The sequence below is a fragment of the Megalopta genalis genome, chromosome 5, assembly GCF_051020955.1.
Source record: "Megalopta genalis isolate 19385.01 chromosome 5, iyMegGena1_principal, whole genome shotgun sequence".
NCBI classification, from domain to species: domain Eukaryota; kingdom Metazoa; phylum Arthropoda; class Insecta; order Hymenoptera; family Halictidae; genus Megalopta; species Megalopta genalis.
In genome coordinates this window covers 28,619,675-28,633,787 of record NC_135017.1, presented here as the reverse complement: position 1 = coordinate 28,633,787, position 14,113 = coordinate 28,619,675, and the positions used below count along the sequence as shown (strand labels likewise).

At 34.0% G+C, this 14,113-nt stretch overlaps 1 protein-coding gene across 3 annotated transcripts in view; it reads left to right on the top strand.

Annotated features, from left to right (window-relative positions):
- The window catches only part of LOC117222438 (protein trachealess), a 316,876-nt gene that overhangs the window by 107,805 nt on the left and 194,958 nt on the right, over window positions 1–14,113 (top strand). For all 3 annotated transcript variants that reach the window (XM_033474131.2, XM_033474130.2, XM_033474129.2), the window contains exon 3: window positions 5,418–5,465. In XM_033474131.2, coding sequence (XP_033330022.1) covers window positions 5,418–5,465 — 48 coding nt within the window. The remainder of the gene's footprint in view (window positions 1–5,417; window positions 5,466–14,113) is intronic.

Genomic DNA, 14,113 nt, shown 5'->3' with positions numbered 1-14,113 from the left:
TAAATAGTAAAATTGAGAGATTGATGATGTGGATATAAATAAAGCAATTACTCTTCCAAACTTATTTGGAATAACTCGTAAAATTGTATAAGCAAATAAAAAATATCATTCAGGTTTAATATGTTCAGGTGTAATTATTGAACACGCTAAGATAAAATTATCAGAGTCTAACAATAATAAATATTAATGAAATTAAATAATATCCAACAGTGTCTTTATTTATGAAATACGGATTAGATGTTGTTAAATAATATATATTATTTGTTCCTAATGGGTTATTAGAATCTGTTGAGTGTAAACACATAGGTGAATAATTATTGATAATAAGATAATAAATGGGTAATGTTCTCAAACATTGGCACGTTTGAACAATAATGATGGAATTTCTACGTCAATGTTATTATACCTTCCTAATTTCATTAGGATCCGCAAAACGTAAAAATGTTGGGAAAGTAATCGGTGTCATACAACTGAACTGTTCAATTTTAATTCGACTAAATAAAATCCTTTAATTGGATGAAATTTTTTAGATTGTTGACCTGGCAGTCAAAAAATTAAAATAATTGATAATCTCTGATCTGGATTAAAACTGCCCAAAAATTACGTCACGAAAGCAACGCATATACGCATTCTTAAAATGATTTATCAATTTTGTTACCTATTTTTTGCATCAAATATAAAACGCAACGAGGTAATAGTATTGCAGATCATTCATAAACGTGCATTTCTGCTAAATTTTTATTTACCTGATTTTTCTAACACTTCTTGTAACATCGAAGATCAAGAGTCAAAAATTTCTTTAAAAAATTGTTAAAATATTACAACAATCTCCTTTACAGACTATCACAATATTTAGATTGAAGTAATGCAACAAGATCTTTAGAAATATTGTTTAAGAGAATATTTTCATACGCTTCCGGTAAGTAAAGCGTTGCCCCCGAAATTCTTTATCAGATTAATCGATGTGAAAGGTGGGCAAGGAAACGTTGAACGGCAATTATAAAAATGAAACGAATAAACGAATTCACTCATTAGTACTTGCGTCGCAAGTAAAGTCGGTGGCAATGAGCATCATCGTGTTGTAATAGTACATAGCATAGGAAACGTCCTCGTAAAAGGCAGTCAAAGTGGTTAGCTCCTAACTACTCTCGTAGATGTCTACCAGCCGGACTAGTTGCCGGTTAAGGAGTTATAAAAGCTAGTGTAACCAGGCTACGCTTCACTTTTTCTTTCGTAGGAAAAGTATCGCTCGTTTGCTAATGGGACGCAGATACATGCTTCATTATTAAACAAGTGAAAGTGACTTATTTCGTTTTTCCGTGACACGTGACGCAACGATTATTAGATTTCGATATGATTGACGGCGTGGGCGCAGAAAACCTCTGCAATTTATCGTCGCATAACTTTCAAAGTACTATAACGAACCCGTTACGTAATTTTAATTATGTGACGACTCGCTAGAACTTTCAAACTGCAATCTCGTATGTACAATTAAATTTCAATTGTCGCGATCAAAATGTTCGATTTTAAAGGGTTTTCTATTTTGAAGACTGAAAACTGTTCGAATTTTTGTGTAACATTGTTTTTTCGAAGAAAGCGTATCAATATGTCAATATTAAACTTTGTCGGAATAATTATTTTAATTATTTCAACAGTTAGAACATAGTCAATGAATATGCATTATTTGTTTAAATATTTAGAGCACCTTCGAACAGATCATATAGAACAATTCAAAAATTATTTCTATAACTAATCTGATTATAATTAAACATATCGATGTTCGTTCTCAGTCGAACAGTATGTATCTAATCAATTATATGTTTTATAATCGCATTAACGTTATATCTGCCGCGTCACCCATATGTGTTTAACGGAATTATTTGTTCAGATTCGAAACTTAATTCGTACACTAATCTGTTATATTTTCCAAATTTTACTTGGATCCGTAAAACATGAAAATGTTGAAAAAAATAATTGATATTATACAGCTTAACTTTTCAATTTTAATTCGATTAAACGAAATGCTTTTTTTAATGAAATATTTGACACTGTTGATGTGGCAGTCGAAGTGTTAAAGCATCGAAGGAACTCGACGTAGTAGTAATAATGTTATCAAAAATACAAGCTGTAGCAGCAGTTATCACAAAACTCGGCGATCATGTTTTTTTTAACACGGCACAGAAAAAAGTCGGCCCTCCATCTTCATTTGCCTGAGATCAGAAGGGCCACGATGCCAATAAAACGACCTATCTCGATAGTAGATTGTGGTGCCTGTGCCGACACCGACGCCGCCGCAACGTTACCCCTCTATCCATTCGAGAGCACTACTCGAAGTCGAAGGGAACACCATCGATTAAAGTCCAATTGGATTACATTCTCACAAGAGAACAACCACGAATAACCTATAATAAACTAGATTATTTTTAACCTGACCACAATATTTCATTCACTCTAGAAAGATAAGGATTTCTAAACCATAAAAAATGATCGTATAGGTTTTGAAGGTTTCAAAATCCTTGTCTTCCAAGATTGAATTAAATATTTTTGACAGCTTAGAAATATTGGGTTGGCAACTAAGTAATTGCCGATTTCGGTTATAGATGTCTCTCACTCCCATTTTTATGATGTCCGTAAATGTTATATAAGTTTCAAACAACACTTTACCAATCTCCTGTCAAGTATCTTCTTTTGAAAATGGTCTTATCTGCTCTGAATTAATAGTATGAATAATAATAGCTTAAATAATCGCATTCTCGTTGGTATCAGGATGATGTTCGTAGAGGTCATTGACATTTATCGTGCAGTTAAGACACGTAACATTGTCCGAAATTTTCACATGCTTCTAAATGAACGAACAAAATCCGGATAAAATAAGATACAGTAGATTCTAGTCAACGTATCACATTATCATACAATAAAATATTCTCGAAGAAATAACAAAAAATTAAAATACGTTAAGAATATTCCCTTATCGTCAATGTATTGGGTTGGCAACTAAGTAATTGCCGATTTCAGTTATAAATGTCTCTCACTCCCATTTTTATGATATCCGTAAATGTTATATTATAAAATTATTATTATTATTATTATTATGTTATTTTTTATTATCCGTGAATGTTAGCAACTGGACAAATTGAATGCAGCGGTCAAGGAAAAGCGACCAGAATTGGTCAATCGTAAAGGTGTCATTTTCCAGCAGGACAATGCTAGGCCGCACACGTCTTTGTCCACTCGGCAAAAATTGATGGATATTGGTTGGGAATTGATGTTACACCCACCATATAGCCCTGATCTCGCGCCATCGGATTACCACTTGTTTCGATCCCTGGACAACTCCCTTCGTGGTGAAACTTTTAACGATGATGACGCTGTAAAATCTCACTTAACTCAGTTTTTGGCCGAAAAGGATCAGACTTTCTACGAGCGTGGAATCTTCAAGTTGTTAGAGAGATGGCAAAAGGTCATCGAACAAAATGGAAAATACGTTACAGATTAAACTTCATTCCAAGTAAAAAAATTTTTTATTTCATTGAACAAATCGGCAATTACTTAGTTGCCAACCCAATAGTACAGGTGATCATAGAACGCTAATATGGTTGTTACAAAACTAGTATGTAGACAGTTTTGATATCGTATACAATGGAATTGTTGAAGATTGTACATTATCTTTCGCTAGTTTTGAGAAAATTTGAAGTTCAATTCAAGCAATGTGCAGGTACCCATAGATATGATGCAAACTGTCTACCTCTAGCATAACTTTGCCTTCTTCGTCACACGTGATGCAAACATAAAACACTAGACATTTAAATCACAGCAATACACTGAAGTAACTTTGAAATTTCAATTATATGACAATTAACACATTATCATTGTTTAATCGAGAAGTCTTGAAATTTCTGACTACTTGACATAATATCGATAGATCGGCAACTCCAACTTGGCCTTTCTCCTGCGAAATTTTTGTCACGTGTCCAAGAGAACAACATGGTAAAGTGTCAATTTAAAGAGAATTTTCTGCTCCTCGATTAAGTGATAAAAGTATTATTTCTATTGTGTTATCGAAGTGTCAAAATAGTTTCAACGAATAGCTTGAACATTTGGAACAAGTGGAATTGTTTGTGAAAATTGAAATCGCGAAATAGAATGAATATTTAGGTAAGGAACCCTAATCAAAATCCAGGAAATTAATGTATGTGTAGATATAATACATTGAAGTGTAAGGGCTAACGCGTCAACGAATTTCGACATATATTTGAGCACCCATATCTCAGAAACTAATTCAGTGGCTCAAAGGAAAAACGAAGCATGTAATAATGTCAAAAAATGTTAAATTAATGCATTAATTGAAATGTAGCATATAGGATTTACGCATCTATCAGAAAGAACGTCGTGGAAGCAAATTCTATAGACTTAAAAAAGTTAAGCAATTTAAAACACTACTAATAGCATTAGTAATCAGAACTTTAAGCGACAACATCACAGAAGTAAAAACATGTGACACGCAGCGTTTTTCTTTGCAACCACAGAATTTGTCAGTCCACCTTGAAAATTTATAATGATTAATATTTCGTCGTAAGCTATCATGTAGCACTTTCGGGGTCACTTTTGCAACTACCCCTCCCAATATCACCGAACTATCTCAGTAACAATGAAGTTAAAAAACTCGCTCCATCGCCTAAGAACCACAAGAGATCCCCGCAATTAAGAGGAGAACGGTTTTCTCTACGGAGTTCGTAAAACCGGGGCTCGCGCTTGGGGTTAAACACCCCCGCTCCTCGAGGGTTAGAGGAGCGTGCCGCTCGTGGGGCGCGCGCAGCGACGCTGCCCGGTTGGTGGGGATGATATTCGACGGGGGTGGCTGCGGCAAGGCCGAGCATGAGGCCGACACGCGCCTGTACTCGATGACACTTATGCACACGCCCTCAGACCGCGTGCGTGTTGCGCCTGTCAAAAGTTCCGGTCTCACTCGCGTTCTCCCTTTCTTTCCCTCTTTCGCCGCACCGGGGGCTGTACCTTTCCGCTGCAAACCGAGCTGCACCTCGACCACGTGTCCGTCACACCTGTATCCCTCTCCGATACGTTGGCAAAACGATCTTTAATCAGTGATTTTGGAACAGTGAAACGCGGGGAAGTGAGATCGTAATTTAATAGTGAATTCGGACAAGCTTTCCGACCTTATCTAGTGATCGTTTATTTAATTATCGCGGGCTTTGTGATCGGAGGAGATCGGTAGATAATTTTGGGCGGGAATAGACAGTTTATGACGAAAGAGGTTGTTTTCGACAAATCGATCTAATGGACACGCAAATGTATAGCAGAATGTGGCAATCGCCGAATCTGTACACCACGTATAAATACCCCGCGATTATGCAGCTGCAGACGAACAATAACGAATTTCATTCGTGGTTTCATTCTAGGAAACCGTCCATGGACGATGTTGGAAACCCTACCTCTGTCAACGCACGGTGAGTACGATTACGATGTTGAGTAACTCGGCGGGGCTTAAAGTGTGTCGCGTTTTTTTTTTTTAAATCGGTGGTTTTTCGAATGACAGTTGTGAGGAACGTTGATTCGATACGTAGATTGTCGTTTTTGTTTACTAACGATGAATTGTTCGAATAAGAAGTGTCTGAAATTTTCTGTTTATGCGTGAAGTTCTTATTTTGTTGACAAAACAGCTAACATACAATATTAATTTTTGTAAGCATTTATATTTTCCATGACTTAATAACAATACTGTATATCTTTATTCTTGCTTATTTAAGATGAGTTGATATTACATTTTCTTTCGAATAATCCAGTGTTGCCTTTATGCGTGAAGAAATTTTGTATTTATGCGTGAAGTTCTTATTTTATTCATTTGATAATCTATAATATTAATTAAGGGATTTTATTGTGTAATGTACTTGATCGTTGAAATGATTGAGTGTGTGTGAATTTATGTCAGACATAACCTACGATTTTTTTGCTATAATTTAATTTTTTTACTTTAATTTATACATTGAAAAGGAATTTGAATCTTGCTTCAATTTACATTAAGAAGTAATTAAAATTCATACATTTTGAAGGAATGAGAATTTTGCTATAATTTATACATTTAAAATGAATGAAAATTTTCCTGTACTTTATGTACTTGAAAAAATAAGAAAAACGTGTTTCCTTTCTTTCCACGCGAATACAAATTGTCTTCATTAATATTTGTAATAATTAAAATTAATTTTCATCTATTTGAAACAACTTCGAATAACGTTCTTTTTTTTGCTAAACACACTTAAGCTGCCGAGTGAAATTTTTTTATTTGATTTGTGAATCATAGAATAGGTAAATGTATCATAGTGCCAGTACATCTGATGTTATTTAACCAATTATATTATTTAACCAGTAATTTTATATAGTATTATATAACCAATATATAACCAGTTAACTGAAGCGCCTCCTTTTCAGAGCGCGCATCTATATGTCTCGCGAGAATCAAGCGAAGACGAGTATACTCGTCAAACACGGTATAAGTGCCGCTGTTAAAATATTGGATTAAAAAGATGGTTTTATTTTACAAAATTTTAAAACAATTTTATTACTATATATAACATGTACTTAAAACCAAATACTTACAAAAATTAAAAATTCGAATTGCTGCTATAGAGTGGTATTCAGCAAAGCAAGAAACTATAATGGCACTTTGCACGTCGAGCACCAATATTGTGATTCTTTCCTAATCTTATTTTTATAACAATATAAACACCTTCGTGTAGAATTGGCCTCAAGATATTCTAAACATCTTGAAATTTGAGAATATGTTTTCGTTTTTACTAAAATTACAATTTAAATAGCCAATGGTCACTACTTTTTACGCACGACGAGTATACTCGTCATGACACAAAATACTTCTCCTTGACGAGTATATTCGTCAAACATAGCTAACTGGTTAAACGTACTTTGATTGTCGTGCTATTATTATAAACTGTATTTATCGCGTCTTTTTATAACGGAAACCTTTCTGGTGAATATTTGAACAAATTGAATATTTATGTTTTCGAAGGTATGAAAGTTCAAATAAACTGTGTTTCGAACAGTTCAAAGCAGGAAGTCAAACATGGAAGTCAACGTCTTAAAATTTTGGTTCTTGCTAACAGCTGATAATTATGGTACTTTTAAAATTGACAGTCTTCGTTTCATAAAATTTGTATCGATACAATCTTTTATCACTTAAACAGTATAATTATTTCCAACGTTCTATCATTTTATATTTATATTGTATATTTTCTTACCACTTCATGAATAATTACGTTCGAATTTTTGATAGGTGATCCAAGAAATTTTTATCGAGACCTCGGAAATTAATATTGTTAATTTCTGCAGTATTAAAATTTACATGGAAAGAAAGATTAAAGCCTGTTCTAATGCTAGTAAAAACATCAGCTGTTTGTATATTCTAAACCTAACCTAAGTAATCGAAAGAATGGAACGTACCGTCCCCGCTACTTTTCACTACAAAAATTTATAATATTTTAAGGTATAAAAATATAGATACAAAAGTTATTTTAATAATATCACTTGACGTTAATATAAACTGTATTTATAATAATATCGACAGGGGAACATTAGCATCCTTATTGTATACATAGATATTATTTCATATAACGAGCATCTATTTTTTACGAAATTATATTACGAGTTTTGTGATGTCCTAGTAAATTCAGTTTGTTCCAATAGTTATTGTTTACTGTGGTGTGACCAATTGCTGTGCCTTCGTTTTGTTTTCGAGCATACTTCACTTTATATTTATCGAACATGACATATTAAATGTTTGTATTCTTTTATTTTGTTTATTGTTGAATAAAACAATTTAATATATCTTATTCGACAACTATAAATTTAATTATGCCCGAAAACAAATCAAAGGTACAGCAATTGATCACCTCGCAGTAACTTGCTCCACTACCCTACATTACATGAAACATAAATTTTGAGAACTAGTGATAAAAATAGTGTCGCCCGTATGTGACCGAGGCAGCACTTAACATGTTAATCGTTCACTTAATCGCCTGAATTAGTCGAAAATCTGCAGCGATCAGTCAGCGGAGCCTACGGTTCGCCGACAAACAGGTTAAACGTCGTGACACCCTGGCAATCGGTGGCGTCCGTCGACAATGCAAATTTGATTAACCCGTCGATCGAACACGATTCCGACAATGACCGGTAATAATCTGGCAAACAATCGCGTTGCCTGGTGGAATATCGATATCGGCGGCTATCGGCGTCGGGAAAGGTGGCAGGTCCCAGGTAAAATCATCCTGGCCCACCCGGCCTTATCGCTTGTGATCATCTACCCCTCATTCGGCATCGAGAAGAGAGCCTATCTGCCGCCGTAACAATTGAACCCGTAATAGAATCACATTTATTCTTATTACCCGACGAGGTCAACCGACCAGCGAACGTCCAACCTTCGCCGTGGCCCGATCCGACTTCAGATCAGCTTTCCTAAGCCATTCCACGAGCTGCGTTATTTCCCCCTTGGCTCTACACACGCACGCTGCATATACACAGCCGTGTATAAACACATGGACACGCACCCACTCTTTGTTTAGTCCTGCGGTTTCCTTTCTTCCGTCGAGAGCTTGTTCCTTTTCAAGAGAATTAACACTTCACCTGCGCTAACCCCTTAAGAGCTTGTTAAATTCTGAGGAAACTTATCTGTGTCGTCGATTCATGGGATGCATTGTGCGACTGGAAGCAGAGTTGCACTGTAATCGGTTATTTTGTCATCACTTCTGTAATTGATTACGAAAAGTAATCGTGGTAATCGTAATTAATGATCAATTAATCTTTACTAGAATGAATCAGTAATCATGATTACATTTGGTAATCTGTAATCATTGATCAGTAAATTGTAATCACGGACGAATTTATTTGTGGATTTATCTTTTCGCAGTGCTTCATATTGGGTCCGGATGAGGGGCCCAAATAAAGAAAGTCTTTCGTTGAGTCATAATATACGTGTAGATTTTCTAAATACTTTTCGGAATTATTATCAACTACCATAATACAAAATTTTTCAGTTGATCATAATCAAAAAAGTCAATTATTATACGATTAATGAATACTGTGGTAATTATGATCAACGATTACATTCGCTTTGATCACTTAAGTTATTCATTAATCAGTACTTGATTATTTAGTGATCGTAATCATCAATCATGAACCTGATGTCATGTTAGTCATAATTGTTAATCACCAATCACATTACTTTCGGTTGGAAGTAGTGAACAATCATGTGTCAGGGTTTGATTTTGTTATGTAAGTTAGACAAAATATTTTGTAGAAATATTTTTACGTTCAATTTTCATCTCGTTGATTTTCATGATTTTCATGCTATTGGTGGACTTATGTGTAAAAGCACATTCAATGAGAACAATTTAAAAATAAATATCTTTGAAAAGTTTGTTCTACGATTTTTGCGATATTTCTATGGAATTTTTAATTTAGGTGATATTGTTGTGCATGAAATTATATAACAGAACTAAAAAGTAAGAAAATAGAGTTAGTATTTAGTAGACTGCGGATTTTACACATTTATGGCAAAAATGATTGATTTCAATTTAAAATAGTAAAGAGATTAAAGTAATTAAAATATGTCGCTGTATTGTTGTCAATCTAATAAAATTATTAAAAGATGAATGAACTTTGTATTTAGTTTCTACTGTTAGTAAGTACCAATTACTGTTTTTCATATTTTTGTATTTTTCAAATTAAGTAGATTCGGCCCCCAATACGATTTATCAATTGACACGTCTGTCTGTTACTTACTGTTTCCACTAGTTGTTAGAATAAAATAAAATAAAATTAAATCGATAGACTGAGTCACACCCCTCAAAATCTTATATTCTCCAAATAAAGAATTTATTTGAAAGTTACATAAAAATTAGTTTATTTTAAAAATAAAAGACACAACATTTTGTGTAAAAAATGAGAACATGTCATATTGTAAAAGTTGAGAGAAACGATTGTTCGATTGTAAGGATAGATAACCGAAGGATGGATCTTGCTTGAAGGTGTTTGAATGCGAAAGGGTACGTGAGATCATGAGGGTATGTTAATTTTGTCTGTGTCGTATGGGGTAGATTAGGGCCACGGTAATATTTGTAGGGGTTATCGTGTAATTTAAATTAATGAGAGACTGAAACCCGAAGATCTCACAAGGTTCAGTTGAAATGCGTCCCATTGGACACGAAGAAATCCTGCAGTTATGAAAATTATCCAAATTTGCATTTCCATATATGCAGCTAATTAATTCAATTATGTCAAAGTTGAATTTCAGGACTCGTTTTATCACGATAGAATAACTACAATGTTAATTTAAATCATTGATTCGATGTAGAACATTTGAATTAAATAAGACATAACTTCGCTTTATTATTACAATTGTTAATACATACAATTCTTTGAAACTGTAATATTTGCAGAACTTAAAAATGCGATAACGAATGTATCAATTAAGAAAACGATATTTACCACGCTTAAAATTAATTTCTTTCATAACATTCTATAAAAGTACGAATTAAGCTAAGAAGTCTAATTTTTTACTTACATTTAGAGACAAATACAAAACGATTATCTAGATCATTAATTAGTAAATTGCGGATTTTATTAATTCATGGCAAAAATGAATAGTTGCTAAAATATACAATTACGAAGACGTAAGCAACATTATTATAAAATAAATAAATAAAATTATTAATAGAAACAATTTATTTTCATTTAATTTCTGCTTCTTACAATCGTCTTGGACAATTTTTATTTCGCATAAAGATCCGCGATCTTTTAATGAAAAACCAGTTTTTGCGCCAGAACTTGAACATTTAAATTAGAGAAATCAAAAATCTTGCGTTAATTGCGGAATATGAGGAAGTGGAAGGCCGCATCGATTATTTGTTCCAGTGTTTCATGTCGGAGTGTTCTTAACGAGGAATTATGCGCCGCTCGGTTTTGTTTAATTAATACAACGGTGACTCATGCGCCTATGTCACGGTGCACAACAAAGCATCTGCCACACTGTATCTTATTCTCCATCTCGCCGCGTTCTTCAGGACTGAACCTACAAGACTATCAAAACCTTTGCTCGCGTTATGAAGATGCCGCCTTGTAGATATATATAAAATTTCTGCGGAAAGTCCTAGCCCATTCTGATGTTGACAATAATTCATCAGCCTGTATTGTTGTATGGTACGAGGCAGAAGGACAACGTGGTCCCTCTTATCTTTCCCTGAGATTCCGTCGAAATCTCCAAGGTCTCTTCTCCGGTAAAACATATCACCGACATTACTGTCACATTTTAAAAACTTTACGAATTATGAACACTTGCGATAATCGCGTAATAACTGTTAAATGTTAAATAATTACCGTAATGTAAGAAGTACGATAATGAACACGGTACAAGCTTGCTTCAAAATACAGTGCAATTAAAAGATAGTTGAATTTTGTAAAAAAGTAATTACTTTGCTGTTATTTAGAATGTTAATATGTTTCTTTTGCTGTTCTTTTCTGATAGATCGAATTTACTATGAGCCTGTTAAACTAATTATTTGCAGACCATTAATCTGTCTTAATTCTTTATACTCTGAATTTTGTTATACTTATTTCCCACTCCGTAAAGCAATGTTAATAATTCGCTAAATTTCCAGTTCAGAGATTTTCCTTTGTCACTGGCTCTAAAATTTTAGTGAAAGCCGAACTCTACAACTAACAATTACGATCATACCAATATCACCATACAAAGAATAAGTCTATTAAATAAACAAAATAACCATGACACAACCTGTTACAATTTCTTTGAAAAGTGTGTAAGAATATCAAAGTATATAAGTATCTTAAACATATCCTTCACAACATTTTCGTCGAAAACGACTTCGAAAAACCAACACAAAAAATTGGACAATTTTTCACTGTATAACTTTTGGTACTATCATTTACAATATTATGTATACAATATTATAATTTGTGCATTCTTTAAAATTTAAACGTCTTTTATTTACAAAAAATTATCAGATGCTCTTCTTGAAAGTCCTTTTACAAATGTGCCTTTTAGCCGAACAGCTGTTTTTGACGAGTGTACATAATACATCGTCATAACGCAAAATGTTGTGAAGGATATGTTAAAAAAGATACGTACACTTTTATATATTCTTTATTCAATTATATATATTTAATAAAGGTATTGTATTTAAACAAAATACGAAGAAAATCGAGGCGGTAGAGCCTCGGTTATCCAAACACATCAGAGTTCAAACACAAATCGAATGTTGGAATAACAGTTACTCAATTATGGTGCTTGAATAAATAAACGAATCGTGCAATAAACCTCAGATCGAACAGTTTGCACTTGAAACGTTTTCAGACGATAAAGAATAAGGTTCGGATAATCGAGAATCTATTGTACTCACCTTTCGAAGGCAGGCTAAAGCGTAAAGTCTGCGTCGGTGAAACGAGATTGCGAACGGTACCGTGTGTTTAAATTCTCCTGCGAAACAGCGATGACCGGAATCACAATTTCCCGAAACTGTTGATCATTCTGGTCCTAGTCCCCGTGCTTTTATCTAGACCGAGATTGAAATATCCCGGCGAAGCGATTGGACGTTCGCACGTACTAATGGCGGAGGTGTCCATGGCAGGTACGGTTCAACAGTTAAACTGCGGAGGTTCGTGTAACGCGGCGGAACGACGAGTAACCGTGAAGGTGCGATGATAAAGGAAAGGTACCTGTACGTGGGCGTTAACGGGTGGCGACCTCAGAGGCGTAACCAATGCTCCAGGCGACAACCTTATCGAATGGCAAGTATGCCTCTGCTTGTGCTGCCAACCTAACAAGCTGCCGGCTGGTTTCTTCGCCACCGTTCGAGTAACACAATTCGGAACAGGAACGTGTTACGGGGCCAGTGATAATCTGCATTGACGATTCGAGTGATAAGCTACTTAGGTCTCTCGGCTTCTGTTGGGAGATTCTGGTGTACCGACGATGAGTGGTTCAAGGAATTAGGTGCACTGATAATCTTTCGTAAGAACCTGAAGTGAAAATTTATAGAAAATCTGCTGTTTTTACTGTTATTGGTTTTAGTGCAGAAGGTCCTAGTCGAAAATCGAATTAAGCTGATATTGTAAATGATATGTTTAAAATGAAATAATTAACTTCTTGATAAATTGGTATCTTTAATTGTACGCACCGTTTCAGAGGTTCGTTTTTACATATTGACAATTTTAAGCAAGAATATGAGATAAACATTGAATAAATATTCTGATTTCTTTGTTGTTCGTTTTAATACATATAAAAGAAAGTTTTAGTAAAAAGAATTAATTATGCTGATGTTTCAAATGATGTTTTTCAAAACGAAATTATTACTCCGTATAATTGATCGTTATTTCTAATTATGTGTACTGTTCCGGCGGTTTAGATTTGTTTTTAACACGTTAAGCGCCGCGTCGGCCACATATGGATGACACTAATTTTTTACCAATTTTGAAAATTCACTTTCATTCTAATATATTCGAACAAACTGAATTTGAATAGGATGTTTCGGATGCGAAGGAATTCTAATGTTATCGACTACAATAAATTTTAACTTTCTAGTTTCGGTTTAGTTAATTAAATTGCTTTGACTTTGTGGGAATTTTAATGATTGATTGTCGGCGCTGAACGTGTTAAAATTGTTTTTGTGTTATTATCTAGAAAAGATTGACAAGATTCGATATTGATTGGAAACCGTTCTTTGACCATTTACGATGATTATGTTTATAATGGTGCGATTATTAAGGAGTTAATTGTATTACTAAAGGGTAATTGACACAATGTTAAATTTATAACAAGTACATTGGCATTAGCATTATTTTAATATTTAAATTGACGGAACTTCATCCCTTAACTCGATTGCAACACAAGAAATTGTCGTATTTCGATAACCATACGTCATCGATAATAATTATTGATTTTCTTCCTCACTCGTATTTTTGCATTTTTTAATACTTCTATACAGTTACAAGTAGACTGCGAATTTCATGCATTTACGACAAACCGAATAATAAGATTATAATATGAATAGATGAAACACAAAATAGAATAAAC